The sequence below is a fragment of the Aptenodytes patagonicus genome, chromosome Z (assembly GCF_965638725.1).
Source record: "Aptenodytes patagonicus chromosome Z, bAptPat1.pri.cur, whole genome shotgun sequence".
Taxonomy (NCBI): Eukaryota; Metazoa; Chordata; class Aves; order Sphenisciformes; family Spheniscidae; genus Aptenodytes; species Aptenodytes patagonicus.
In genome coordinates this window covers 88,404,012-88,418,968 of record NC_134982.1, presented here as the reverse complement: position 1 = coordinate 88,418,968, position 14,957 = coordinate 88,404,012, and the positions used below count along the sequence as shown (strand labels likewise).

Sequence of the window (14,957 nt, the reverse complement as noted above, 5' to 3'; positions counted from 1 at the left end):
CCGTCCAGCCTGACCTTCAATGTTTCCAGGGATGGGGCATCCACCACCTCTCTGGGCAACCTGGGCCAGTGCTTCACCACCCTCAGCGTAAAAAAATTTCTTCCTTCTATCTAGCCTAAATCTACCCCCTTTTAGTTTAAAGCCATTCCCCCTTGTCCTGTCGCAACAGGCCCTGCTAAAAAGTTTGCCCCCATCTTTTTTTATAAGCCCCCTTTAAGAACTGATAGGCTGCAAGAAGGTCTCCCCGGAGCCTTCTCTCCTCCAGGCTGAACAACCCCAACTCTCTCAGCCTTTCTTCACAGGAGAGGTGTTCCATCCCCCTCATCATTTTCGTGGCCTTCTCTGGACCTGCTCCAACAGGTCTGTGTCTTTCTTATGCTGAGGGCTGCAGAGCTGGACGCAGCACTGCAGGGGGGGGTCTCACCAGAGCAGAGCAGAGGGGCAGAATCCCCTCCCTCGACCTGCTGGCCACGCTGCTTTGGATGCAGCCCAGGATACGCTTGGCCTTCTGGGCTGCGAGCGCCCATTGCTGGCTCATGTCCAGCTTTTCATCCACCAGTACCCCCAAGTCCTTCTGGGCAGGGCTGCTCTCCATCCCTTCATCCCCCAGCCTGGACTGATACCGGGGGTTGCTCTGACCCAGGTGCAGGACCTTGCACTTGGCCTTGTTAAACCTCATGAGGTTCACACGGGCCCACTTCTCCAGCTTGTCCAGGTCCCTCTGGATGGCATCCCGTCCCTCTGGCGTGTCAACCTCACCACTCAGCTTGGTGTCATCTGCAAACTTGCTGAGGGTGCACTCGATCCCACTGTCTGTGTCATTGATGAAGACATTAAACAGTACCGGTCCCAGTACGGACCCCTGCGGGACGCCACTTGTCACCAATCTCCATCTGGACATTGAGCCATTGATCACTACCCTCTGGATACAACCATCCAACCAATTCCTCACCCACCGGATAGTCCACCCATCACATCCATACCTCTCCAGTTCAGAGAGAAGGATGTTGTGGGGGACTGTGTCAAAGGCTTCACAGAGGTCCAGACAGACGACATATGTAGCCCTTCCCTTGTCCACTGATGTAGTCACTCCATCACAGAAGGCCACTAGGTTGGTCAGGCAGGACTTGCCCTTGGTGAAGCCATGCTGGCTGTCTCAAGTCACCTCCCTGTCCTCCATGGGCCTTAGCATAGCTTCCAGGAGGATCTGTTCCATGGTCTTCCCAGGCACAGAGGTGAGACTGACCGACCTGTAGTTCCCCGGGTCTTCCTTTTTTCCCTTTTTAAAAATGGGGGTTATGTTTCCCCTTTTCCAGTCAGTGGGAACTTCATATATATATATGAAATACTTGTATCCTTCTCTAGTTTAAAAAAAAAAAAAAAAAGTCTTTACAAAACTGCAGGAAGCTACTGTCTATTTGCAAAGACAGATACATAAGAAATAATCACATCTTTAGATGTGATGATTTCCTCCTCTAATCTGCCACTCAGCCTGCCAGCTTTAAAAAGCCCCTGTAACATTTCTTCTTTACAGTAATTAACAGATTAGACAGTTTAATGGTTTGCTGGATTAGGAGTATTCTTTAACAAGAACTTTTTTCTTTACACATATATATGTTTACTAACCTGGCATTTTTGGTGCTTTGTTAGGACACTGCTCTGTCAATCCTGAATGAGGTAACTGAAAAAGCAAGTACTGGTACAGCAAAATGGGCCTGGCTTCATCGTGGACTTTACTACCTGAGAACTGGTCAGCCGTCACAAGCAGTGGCTGAGTAAGAAAACTAGTGGTTGGTTTAAGCCATTTTCTATAAATCCCAATAAAACAGTCTTTCATTGTAGCGAGTTTTGAAGATAAGTTAGCTGATTATAGGATGGCTTGTACTAAACAATGGGAAATGGGTCTGAGCAAGCTGTGTCTATCTTCAGTTCCAAAATTAGCACAATGTAGTCTTTTCGGCACAGCAGTGTTCTGTACTAACAAGCCTGGTGACAGGCTTGTCATAGACAAGCACAGTATAGCACTGAATAATGAGCCAAGATTAGGTACAATGTCTAAACTTGTATAATGTGCTCTGAAGATGAAAACACTACTATGCTGTGTTTAAAAGTTCTGTATAATTCTGTGTTTGTGTTCTGAGATTATATAATGCAAGGAAATAATTTGTTTATGTTAACTTGTATCACCTTTTATTTAAATAAATTTATATCTTGATATCTTCAGTTTGCAGGCAGCTCTCAGGGCTGATCCAAAGGATTCCAACTGCTGGGAGTCTCTAGGGGAGGCTTACTTGAGCAGAGGTAGCTATTCAACAGCTCTGAAATCCTTCAGGAAAGCAAGTGAGCTGAACCCAGGGCTTGTGTATAGCATTTACAGAGCTGCAGCAGTTGAGCAGATTCTAGGCAAATATGAAAATGCTATAGCTACCTATGAACAAATCTTAAAGAAGACAGAAGACTATGTGCCTGCACTGAAAGGTAATATGTCTGAATTTGAAAGTGTTAACTCTCCCTCTACACACTGTAGTACTTCAGTCTTGTGGAGAGGTTCTTGTGTATTGAGGTTTTCCTGCATGGAAGGATAGGGTTGGGTTTTGGGTATGTAGAGCACTGTGATCCCCTACATGAAAGCTAGTGTGTAGTAGCCTGCAAATATCTGAAGAGCTCTTAAGTCATGATGCATGAGAGCGATTATTTCTCTTTCAAGTATGAAAGGTATTCCTGTGTAGCTACCAGGCCAAATGGGTAGAAGAGTTGAAGATAGATAGAGGAAGCCAGCTGATGGTACCACAGTTTCACCTAAGTAGTCAAACACTGGCTCAACAGGCAATAGAGTCAGGCTGCCATTTCAAGGAGATGGGCTTTACTAATTTTCTGCTGCTCCTGACTGTGTGTTCCTCACTTTTTGTGTTAGTGCTGGTGATGGAGACCCCTCTGAGTTTTTTCAAGTGATGAAAAACAGCAGTAAAGTACCCCAAAAGGTGTCTCAAGTGTTAGAGGTGGTGATACATAGAGGTCTTCAGTATATAGTTGGGAGCAGAGAGAAATGGGGGAACTGGAACTCCTTTCTGGTGATAGAACTGTGATTCTCAAGATACATAATATTGGCAGCGTATAACATTTTGATAGCCAATGAATAACTGTTTGGTTCACATTCTCTCTGCCACTTAGTCTTCAGTCATTCTCACCCCATACATCCATCTGAAATAGATGCTGTTTGCTGCTTGGTACTGGTATGAATTTTTAAGTTAGAGTGTTCTTTCATTGTGTGTAAGGCCTTTTGATTTTTGAGTGAATGTGAGCTGATTCTTGTAAGACTAAGCCAGAATTGTTGGGTTACTATTGCAACAATGAGTTTTTCATATGAAGGGGCGACGGGGTCCCTCTACCTCCTCCTGTATAATTTTGTCGCTTGGAGTTTGCCAGACTAAAGTGACATGGCAAGAGCTCTGTGATGGAGTTGGAGAGTATTGTGGATAGGCAGTTTTACTAGTTGTCAGGCAAGAAGGCAACAGCTGGCTGCAGCAGCAGTTTGCAAAGGTGTTGCATAGAAATGTGCATGTGTATATGGCTTTTTTAGTGTCTCTAGGTGACAATTGACAGCATTACCTGGAATAAAATGCTTAGAGAGGACGTAAGCACATGGTATCAAGGTTTCCCCCCCTCCTTCGTTGCCTCTATACTTATTCTTTTCTTAAATCTCCAAAGTCTTCCCTCATAATTCTTCTCATCCTAGTCTCTGATTTGTTAGCTCCAGATCCTACTTTGAGTCCCAAAACAGTCTTCACCTTCTTAGAGCCTGTTTAATGTTTACTCTGGCTTGCTATCTTTTGTGCACCTTCTTAAAAGTCTCTGAAACATACATCAGTGTACTTTTGCTACTGTTCTGATCAGTTTAGACAGTTTCTGAATTGAGTCAGTCTCCTAGTTGGTGAGAGAAAACTAAACTGATGTTACTTGAATTTTTGTGTTATTAAATGGTATGGTTATTCTGCCTCTGCTCCAGCATATCTTTTAATGTATAACTTTGAGGAATAAAATCAATTTTGTTATTAGATTACAGAGCTTCTTGACATCTGAGAAGCTCATGACCTTGAGACTTCTGTGTGGTCAAGACAAATACCTAGTGGGGCAAGATAAAGATGGTTGCAAAACATGACTGCTGTGATTACTAGTTTGGTATAGGTACAGGATATGATAGCATGAGGAAGGTAGCTTCAGAACAGTGAAAATAATACTGGGAATGAATGGTACTTGTAGCCAGTGACTTACTGCCAGACAGAATCACTGCTGGTGCCAGCAAGAGTAGAAACCAAGCAGTTAATCTTGTTGGTTCCAAAATGCTAGAAATTGTGGCGTTAAATGCAGTTCCTTTTTTAACAGTTGGATTTATTTCCATATGAAGTAAATAAATGGGATTAAATAATGTTGATTTCAAGTCATCTTCAAAGACGACTTCCTCTTTTGCCTACCTGGACATTCTTTCTTCTTTTTGTGTTTTGGCAATGATTTTTTGACTCGTGTGAACTGAAAGTTGGTGTATTTGTCAAAGACTTACCAATGCAGAGCAGATTTCTCATCAGGGCTTCAGTTAATATTTGAGGACAAACCCAAAGCTTAAATGCTATGGTTTTTATAATCAGTTAGGTTTATTTTAATATTCAAATTATTCTACAGTTCACACTTGACAGGATGGGTTAAAAGCAAAGTCTCTGTGAGCACTGTGAGTCTCTTGATTTTGGCATAACATGTGCAGGGTATAAATCTTTATTTCAAGCAGACTATTGAGCAGGCTTCCACCCTCCCACCCCACCATCTTTATCAAGTGTATCATAAAAGCATCTCTTTTCATAGAGGATATTTTCTCTTATTTTCAGGACTTGGTGAGTGCTATCTCATGCTGGCAAGATCAGCCCTTGATAACTATCTTGATAGGAAAGCTGTGGATTACATAGAGCAGGCTCTTGAATTTTTTACAAGGTTAGTACTAAATATTCAGTTATTTAATTTTCACTAGAATTGTGGGTTGGCAGGCAGAAGAATAAGAGTTAAGTGTTTGAGGATTTTCAGTTAAAATAAATCAAATGGACCAGGCTTCTAATCTAGATTAGAAATAAGAATGTGCTTACTGAAAATGGTTTGAATAATGCATTCTGGATTTAGGCTGCTTAAATGAATGGTAATTATAGAGTTTTGTTTTTTCTGTTTAAGATACAGAGTCATTTGGTTATAACACAAGTGTGAAATGACACACAGTTCTCTCCAGCTGTCTTCCTGTATATATGGGGCTGGGAGGAAGGGATTTCTACCAAAAATGGTGGATGAGAGGAAATTGTTCCTTCCCTCCCTCAATCTTTCTATTTTGCATTTCATACAAAATGCTTTAGCGTCCTAAATTAAACCTTGGGATAGCTGCTGTTATAGGAGAAGGTCCATGAGGTCTCTGCAGATGAGTCATGTCTCGTAATGTAACATGAAATGCAAGAGCGGTGTAATGCTCTGAAATGCAAGAGTGGGTGTAGTCAGCTGACATGGTGATAGATAATGGTTAATTTTCAGAACTGACTCTTAGTCCCAACAAAGCTGGGATACACTGGCATTTTGTAGTTTCTCTTTTGGTTATTTTTTGACCTTTTAGACCTATAGCTTGAATAGGAAGAAAACCGAATTAAAAAAAATGAAACGGTTCATTGATTAATTACATTTGAGTTTACGCCACTCTTCAAAGTGTTGAACTTTCTTCCAGAAGAGGATGTTGAAGTGTCTGAATGGGTGTTGTGCATGTTTTCTATATCATTAATTACAGGGCAACAAAGCACCGTCCTGATGTATCTTGCCTCTGGAAACTGCTCGGAGATACCTGTACTAGCGTGCATGTTATTTCACCAACCAAAGTGAATGTTCAAGTTCTAGGATCCCTTCTGGGTAAAAATGCAGGCAAACAGATGCTGAAGAAGAGTGAGCTGCTCAGGCTGGGAGGAAGGTAATAATTTTTTATTATCAAGAGCTTCTGTGCAGCTTGAGACTCTACAGAGTTTGAAGTATTCTGGACCATTTCTAGAAAATGAAAGACATGCTGATCTGTCGACACCTGCGTATTGAGCAAAGATTAATGAGGTAGTAAATAGGGTCTCATGCTTCTTCTAAATTACACTGCTCATTTCGGAATATGTTTGCTGGATTGCCATAGTGGCTGTCAACACTTCCTCTAGCACCTGCTCTTCTCCTTGTTTCTGTCTCCAGAGCATGGCTACATCCTGCTTGTCTGTCATTCAACAAATTCAAATCAAATGCTAACTAATTCTCCCAGGACTACTAAAGTCCAAGATAATACTTAAGCTTTCTGTCTGTACTTCTTTCTTATAAAAATATCAAGAATTCTTGCCCTAGTTATGGGATCTAGAGTACATTGGAAGAGGGAATTTCTTGTTTCTGGCCCTGGAAGGCTCATGATGGTAGAAAATATTTGTAGTATTTCTGTAGCCTGTTCTGTGACTCCTTCGGAGCTTTGTGCAGTTGGATGTGTAATGCAGGAAATGCAGCTGCTTAGTAAATCTCAACCACAATATAAGTCAAATTCTTCCTAGGGGAAGTCTGATTAACTGTAAAAATGACTGATGTTTGTTTTAAGTAAAAGCATGCATATTGCAACTGGCACAGCTTTGATTTAATGCATATCTGTGGCTTCACAAGTGGTGGGCACTACAGACTGCCTTTAGACCAGGGTAGATTCTGTGAAGATAGCTGTCTCAGTGAAAATGGGTTAGTTTTGTTTGCTTTCCATTCTGGTGTGGTTTTGTTTGTATTTATGCATGTTTGCTTGGTTTAGGTTTTTAAGCACTCTTGAATGTTTTTTCAGCTTTCTGCTCTTCGTGTAGAGAGGCTTGGAATAATGCTTCTGTGATTCATGTTTCTGTAGGTGTTACGGCAGAGCTTTAAAATTGATGCCTTTGCCTAGCTTATGGTGTGATCTTGGAATAAATTATTATCGACAAGCAGAGCACTTCACAGCAGTGGGCACTGACATGAATGAGATCAGTGAACTGCTAGAGAAGTCTTTACAGGTATTGCCTGTTTTTCCTGTTACATTCTTTAAAATTTAAATTGGTGTTGGTGCTTGTCTGCATATTCTCTCTGTCCTCAATAAAACCTACATCTCTGAATAAGTAAGTGCATAAAGTCTTAATTTTTGCTCTTCTAGTGATATAATTCACATTTGATTTTCTTCCAGTGTCTCAAAAAAGCTGTGAGGCTTGACAGCAAAAACCATCTTTATTGGAATGCACTTGGTGTAGTTGCTTCCTGTAGTGGTAAGTCTTCAGCGAAACCCCTAGCTCCATAATATCCTAAATTAGAAGGCAACTTGACTAATGGTGTTTATGAAATTCAGTTAGATCTAGCTCTCCTCTTTTCTTTTTTTTTCCCCCCCCAGCTATTGGGAATTATGCTCTTGCTCAACATTCGTTCATCAAATCTGTTCAAGCTGAGCAAATCGTAAGTGCTGTAGGCAGCTGCCATCTGTTTCAAGTGGGCATTTAAAACTTTTTTCCCCTCAATGCAGAGTTATTTTTGAATATAGTAATAATACATCTGTTTTAACTTTATTTGTTCTGTCTAGAATGTTGTTGCTTGGACCAACTTGGGGGTTTTGTATCTGGCAACTGGAAACATTGAGGTAACTCTCTTTCCCATCCTCAAACATAGTTTCCTTTTCCTCTTTTTTAAAGGGAGCGTATGGGGGCAGGAGTGTGGGCAAACAGTGAAGAACATCCCTCTCAGATTCAAGAAACATACTTCCTTGAATGAAATAAAATTGGCACCTGTGCCTTACTTGAGGCACACAAATTCTGGAGGGGATAAGTGAACAACTTCTGAATTGGTGAGGTTGCTTTCCAAGCAACTGGATGGAATGAAAAGTATTTGGAAGGACTGAGAAGTAGTTAATCTAAGCCAAAGCACACTAGGTTTGACCAAGAACTCTTTTAATTGTAAGTCATAAAGTGAACTTTGAGTTTGAGTTTCCCATAGGTAGCTACTTTCCGCTCATCAGCGTGTCATATGATTTACTGTAATTCTGTGTAACCTTCAGAGTTTCTCTGGAGAAAAATTAGAGTACATCTTAAGTGAAGTCCAGAGTTCTCATGCAGCTAAAACTACATCCTATCCTATTTGCTTGTCAGAATTACAGAAATTTTGTTTAACTGGAAATGTGATGGTCAGAATTATTTTTAATTAAAAAAAATTGATAATTCAGACTGCTTACTGCTAAGACTACTAATGCTAAGACTTTGTTCACCTTACACCACGTTGAGGGAGGAACTCTAAACATAAGCAATCCATAGGGAAAAGATAATTTGTGGGTGGTAATCAGTTTTACCATTTTGAAAATGTGTTTGTTTAATGTTTGCATGAAGGAAAAGCAAATTTCCAAAACTGGATCCTCCAAGAGTCAGATTTTAAAATAATAATCGTTCTAAGAGGTAATCTAGCTGCTGAACTGTTTTAAGAAGGAAATATATTTGGAAGGGAGGGGAGCTTTGGTCTTGTAAATTTTTTTTTTCCCCCCCTAAATAAGACTAAACTGGTTTATTTCTCTGGGCAATGCATTGTTCTCTATGGCACAGCAGATGTTTTTAATAGTGATCTAATTTTGTCCAACAAATCTCTTCCAATACTACTACCTGTCAATACCTGTGTATACTCAAAAGTGCTCTGTTACCATGCCATACAGCACAATAGCACTGTTATCTTTGGTTCTACAGCAAGCTCATGAAGCCTTCAAGGTAGCCCAGTCTCTGGAGCCTTCTTACTTACTGTGTTGGATTGGGCAGGTAAGATGACGAAAAATTACGATTATGATACTGTGCACCAAAACTAGTTGTTAGTCAAAGAGAGGACTTGGACTCCGTCCTAATAATTGGCACTTAAGCACGTTCCTGAAAATTAAATATTTTAAGTAAAGGGAGCTTCTACTTCTTCTGAGGGTGGATGGGACCCTTTGTTGCCATAGTGGTAATACAATGGAAGCTACGTTCATCAGATACCTTTTATATAATGTTCTTCTTACAGAACTCACAACATCAGCCAGAAACTAGCTATTAAAAAAACAATCACTGTTTGTGCTCTGAGGCTTTTTATTGAGCATTGTCAACAAAGCACCGTCTTCATAAGGTGCTAGTTATTTCAGCTTCAGCTGTACCTCTAGCTCATTATATGGCACTGCTTAACTGTCTTCTCAGCGCCCCCCTGCCCCCTTCTAACGCCACTGTTAGAAAGAGTAAGTCTCTAATGAACCTGGGACAAAAGCAGTTCTTACATCTTGGGAGGTCCCTTCCTCCCCCTACCACTGAGAGCTGGATATGCCCCCACTGTTATCTAGGCCATCCGTGAATAGTAGAAATACTTGTGACTCATACGTTTATGATCACTATAGGTGCACTTCATAATCCCATGCTGCTGACCTGCTAATAATATCTAATTGAAGCTGGATTCTAGGGAGGAACTAGAACCATCACATATCAAAATTCAGCTCCTGTCAGATGTTGTTATAAGTTTTACTGATGTGCACAAAGTCTTTGTCCTGAAGAATGTAAAGTAGCAGCAGAAGACTTTTAAATTTCAAGTGCTGATACAGTGGAAACTGCTTGTGCTCCCTTTAAATGCGTTCATTTTATTCCTAAAACAAACGTTTCTTGGATGCAACTCTTGCATCTTTGTAGGCTCTAATTGCAGAGACGGTAGGCAGCTATGATACTATGGATCTCTTCAGGCACACCACTGAACTCAGTATGCATGTAAGTATAACAGTTTTATTGTCCTAAAGTTTCTGCATATCTAATCTCTCTACTTAGGTGATGTAATTTAAAAAAAAAAAGGCATGTCTTGAATGATGAAATAGTTATGGTCATGTTCCAGATGAGATCATCTGACTTCCATGTTTTTGTTCCTGGCCTGTGCTGGCATTGAATAACAGGCAGTTATTTTATTAAATGCTTTAGTCCCAATGGTGCAAGAAATCAGCTCCCTAAGTCGTAAAAAAATATTCTTGATGTTCCACGGAATTGGACAGAGATCAAAGGCATAAATGATAACTATTCCAGGAGAGAGCAAGGATATTGCCAGTACCCTGAGTTCTAAGAAAGTGGAGGACTTCACATTCTCTGACAGCTTTTTTCGTCTGTCATCCCTCCAGTGGTGCAGCAAATGATATGTTAATGTACGAATTCTCTTTGCTCAAAGGACAAGTTAAAACTGTGTGTGGAGTAATTCAGTTTGGTGTTTTCTTCTCCTGCTTAACACTGATGCAGATTTTTAGCCAAGACTCTGCCTTAAACCACAATAATTGTTATTATAACCTTTAACTATTTCACTGTTGTTCAAGCAGGTTTAATGACTCCTATTTTGGTGTTTTTTGTTTGTTTCTTGAGACTGAGGGAGCAAAAGGCTATGCCCACTGGGTATGTTCAACGCTGCAGGATAAAAGCAACAGAAACACTGAACTGTATCTGTACAACATTGTTCAAATGAATGCTATTCCAGCAGCCCAGGTGGTCTTGAGCAAATATACAGGTAGGTAATTTAAATGCCTCACTAACCTGTCAAGCCTAAGAGATGCATTCAGAATGAACTGATACACCTGTACTAGTTCTGGCAAAGAGTGATCTGGCTGGGCTGGGGAGAGCCTCTTGAACTGTAAAGTAAGTAATCAAAACAGGGTAAGTGGGTCACTGATTTTTATTATCACACAAAGATGAAATAGATGTGAGTTCTGTCTTCGTACTCATTCCAGCAGATTTTGTTTCAAAGACCGATCAAAATAAGGACCAGAGCCTTGTCATGCTTGTCATCAGGTGTTTGCTATCAGACTTCCTTTGGGCGTGTCTGTATGCACAGGTCCAGATAGGTGCTAGCTCCTCTGCCCCTGTGCCGTCATGTCTGGCAGACGCCTGCTCCTGGATGCTGTGTAACTCCATAACCTCGAGCGTATGATTGTGTTAACCTTCGGCAGGAGACAGACCATGTTCTCGGGCATGGTTCCAAGACAGTGTGGCCTCCCTGTTGGGGTAGGCTTGTGTATGTTTAGCCCGGAAGGTGAATAGAGCAAATGTGGATTTTCTTTAATCTGCATCTATTACTGTAAATAAATCCTTTGAGTAATCAGTTGCTGATTTTTGAGAGCTACAAAATAAGATGCAAGCACTTACAATGAGATAAACGTAGAGACTGTATTTCTTTGTCTGTGAAATCCCTGCTCTTAAACGGACTGCAGGAGGGGCCTACGGGATCCTTCCTAGTCTGGGAAAAAAAGGTTAGAAGTCTGAGGTGAGACAACAACAGACAAATCTGTGCCTTAGCTATTAATAAGCATTTAAAAGTTGCAGTATTAAAAATATTTTACTAGAGTCAATACAAGCTGAATAGTTTCCTATTTCATTACAAAAAACCCCAAACCACTGCGGGCTGAAAAACTTGAAATCTGTTGAATGCATTAATGCTGTGTCATACGATTTTAAACACTTTTGAGCTAACCTGATGTCATGTTGTGGGTCTTAGTATCTCTTCTTTATTTGCCTGCAGCCTGTCAAAATGATTCCAATGAGCAACTGACAGAAGCACTTGGCAAAGTGTTTTGTATATATGCATACACTGTAGCATCAATGCAGCAATGTTTCTGTAATGATTTTTCACAGCTCTTTCTGATCATGTTCTCCTATACTGTCAATTCTGACTTTCTAGAAAGAAATCCAGATGATGCGTCTGCTTTCACAATGCTTGGTTATTTGAATGAGTATCTGCATCTAAAAAAGCAGGCAACAGATGCCTATGAGAGGTAAACTATACACCCTGAAAAGTTTACTGGTAGAAGCTCCCTGACCTCTTTTTCTATGCACCAGCTGAAAAACTTAAGGGTTTTTCTTTTCCTTTAGTAAACCTTACTTTCTCAATTCAACAGTACATTTCAACTAAGTGTACTGTAAGGGGAGGTGTGGGGATGTTCTTACATCAAATTTGGAAATGCAGAACACAGAACTGGAGAAGTAAAGGCATTCCAAGGCTTGAGTGTCTTACCAGGACATTTAGCTAATTCACTGTATGGGATTTAAGTGAAATTTTGGTTAGCTTGGGTTTAGTTTTGGTCTCTACCCCATTCTAATTAATGGAGGTGGTTGGGCTTTGTTTTGGTTTTTTCTTCTCTTCTTTTCCAATGGTAGGGGGAGGTGGCGAAGGAAACCATGTTTGGTGAACATGTGTGACATATTCAAACTGTAAAATAAGTTCTGTTTGTGCTTAATTAGCATAGAAGAGCTTCTGCATAAAACATTTGTCCATTCTGCTCTAAGAACTATTGTCAAAATATGTGTGTTATAGTCAGATGGTAATTATTCTTAATTGCGCTTATTTTCAGGGCAGCTTCATTGCTGAAAAACTCTGAGGATACTGAGAAATATAATACAGCAATGCAAAACTATGGCAGGTCACTGTGGTAAGTGTTTGTTGACATATTTTCCCAGCCCCTAACTATAGCTTTGGATGTAGTGAATGCAGTGGCGCAAAACGTGGGTGAGGCTGAAAGGTGAAAGGTGGTTGCTAAAAATAATCTATTAAACATCATTCTTAACTGTAGACAACTTTGATGAACTTTGTATGTGCTCCAGAAATGGGTAGTGTATTAAAAAAAAAAAAAAAATCAAATTGCAAGGAATTGCTATGTCTTCACAGTTTATAACATATCGGTGATTCCTTTATCCTTAGCTTGATACTTAAGGGCCTTAACATAGTCTACACAATGTAGCTGATGTAGCTGTTGCGTGCTCTCCAGAATAAATTGGGTTTTTTACGATCTCCACACTTGAGATATGTAGCAGGCTTAGTCTGAATAAAATAGCTGCTTTAGGGTTTATTGGAAATCCCTTCTACCTGCCCTTTGAATTTGTATTGACTTGTACAACCTGAAGTATGTGGGGTTGGGGTGTTGTGTACATGTATGTGATCTTTCTGCTGATGACCCTCTCTGCTGCAATCCTACTCACAATTCTAAGTTCCCTTCACGATTCTCTTCTGGTTCTGAGGCAGTGCAGGACACAAGTCTTAACAGATGAAGACTTTCAAACTTCTCTTTGATATGAGGTAGCTCAAGCTCTGCTAATTAGATTTTTGTCAGCTCTCTAGGGAAACTTCATATAGTCTTAAGTTTCTGTACACGACACTGGAATTTCTAGGCTGTGATAATGTGATAATTCATTCTTTAACTTCAGGGAAGATTTTAGAAGCAACTCCTCAGTTTCCCATAGTCTCAGATCCTAGCTGTATGCATGGTGATTCCTGTGTGCAACTTACACAAGAGCAAAGCTCCAGTAACTAATAACTAGTTCTAATAAACACAATCTGTATCATTTCTTCCATAGTGGTCTTAGAACAAGAATGCTGTACCTCTGCCTGTACATGCATGTGCCTGTCTGTGTGCATGCATACTTTGATTTGCCTTTTTCATGTTTCTCCTTTGCTATTTTCTCCCACTCCGTTGTGTTGACCATTAAGTGACATCATTACATAGAGCTATCGTGCAGATGGGGAGAACTTTTTCCTATCAGTTATTCTTCATGCAACAGATAGTTGGAGAGAGTACCTGCTATAAGAGAACAAGGGTGGGAAACATTGCACGTTCTTGTCCTAATCTTGCTCTTTTCCAGATGTCTGCTTAAAACTGCTGTGGAAAAGAGGATACTGGTCTGCAAGGACAGCTTATCTGAATCATAGCAGCTGTTGCTACATCCTTCATACCAGTGACTGTTTTTGTTTTTACAGTGCCCTTGGTCAGTGTGATAAGGCCATTGAGGTTTACACATCAACACCCCTAACTGAGTTTGATGGCATTGTGGGGATAGCATTAGCCTACTTCAAGAAAGGACTCTTACAAGAAAGTATCAAAGGTAAGCATCTGCCTAATTCATACCATTGTGGGACACTTCTCTTGAGATGAGTCTTACCAAAATTTGTTGGTCTGGCCAACCTAGCTGTAGTTCAGCTTATTTCATTCTTTCAGTCCTAATGCATAAGTACAAATTCCACAACGATTTTAATCATTAGGCTGTTCAGCAGAGTGCTAGAACTATTACAATGTACAAAGGGAAGCTACATTTCTTCAAGTGTTTAATTCTTGGCCATTAAGCTGTTGTGCTCTTAGCTTCCCTTGTTCTCAAATGAAATGGCTTTCCTGGAAAAATCAGTTCTGAGTAGGAGATCAATGTGTTGTTCAGAGCACTTTTAGTGCTAAATGTAAGTGCTGTATTGTCGTGTTCTGCACTGCTAAGATGTGAGACTTCACAAAAAGGTATATTGAATTGACAGTGTAAAAGTGTAAGCACTCGCAAAGGAGCAGCCAGCTCAGCATTTTAAGTAACTCAGTTTTTAATTGGAGTCATGTGTGCCCATCTGAAGTACTATTTCATAAATAAACTATCACAGGGGAGTATTTAAACTGTGTTCTTTCAGGCATTTTCTGGATATCCCAATATTGCTTTTCAATTCTATTTCCACTTGCTTCATATTAAACAACTACCAGGCTTTAAACAGCCCTATAAACCTCTGTTTCCCAACATCAGTTACTTCCAAAGTCTTAGTCAACATTTTTTGTTTTCTGCCTATGATTTGAGGTGTGAAAATATAGCAAGCCTGAAACCAAAGTGGCCCTGTGTGTGTGTGTTCTAACATCATGCCTTTCTAGCTAGAGGCTTTATAAACGTTGTATTTTTTTCTCCTACTTCAATTCTGTGTCTTGAATTTTTACCAGCCTATGAAAAAGCCTTGTCTGTTGCCGAGTCTGAACAAGATAAAGCACATATCCTGACTGCCTTGGCAATAATAGAGTATAAACAGAACAAAGTGGATGCTGCAAAGACCCTGCTGTTTAAATGGTGAGTGGAAGGAATAATAATCAGTATATGATGTTTTACTGT

At 40.3% G+C, this 14,957-nt stretch overlaps 1 protein-coding gene across 3 annotated transcripts in view; it reads left to right on the top strand.

The window, feature by feature from the left end:
• The window catches only part of SKIC3 (SKI3 subunit of superkiller complex), a 52,711-nt gene that overhangs the window by 18,610 nt on the left and 19,144 nt on the right, over window positions 1–14,957 (top strand). For all 3 annotated transcript variants that reach the window (XM_076363391.1, XM_076363388.1, XM_076363389.1), the window contains 15 exons: window positions 1,651–1,775; window positions 2,225–2,478; window positions 4,878–4,980; window positions 5,807–5,983; window positions 6,920–7,064; window positions 7,232–7,310; window positions 7,433–7,494; window positions 7,619–7,675; window positions 8,763–8,831; window positions 9,720–9,794; window positions 10,428–10,569; window positions 11,737–11,830; window positions 12,407–12,484; window positions 13,807–13,931; window positions 14,792–14,915. In XM_076363391.1, coding sequence (XP_076219506.1) covers window positions 1,651–1,775; window positions 2,225–2,478; window positions 4,878–4,980; window positions 5,807–5,983; window positions 6,920–7,064; window positions 7,232–7,310; window positions 7,433–7,494; window positions 7,619–7,675; window positions 8,763–8,831; window positions 9,720–9,794; window positions 10,428–10,569; window positions 11,737–11,830; window positions 12,407–12,484; window positions 13,807–13,931; window positions 14,792–14,915 — 1,709 coding nt within the window. The remainder of the gene's footprint in view (window positions 1–1,650; window positions 1,776–2,224; window positions 2,479–4,877; window positions 4,981–5,806; window positions 5,984–6,919; window positions 7,065–7,231; window positions 7,311–7,432; window positions 7,495–7,618; window positions 7,676–8,762; window positions 8,832–9,719; window positions 9,795–10,427; window positions 10,570–11,736; window positions 11,831–12,406; window positions 12,485–13,806; window positions 13,932–14,791; window positions 14,916–14,957) is intronic.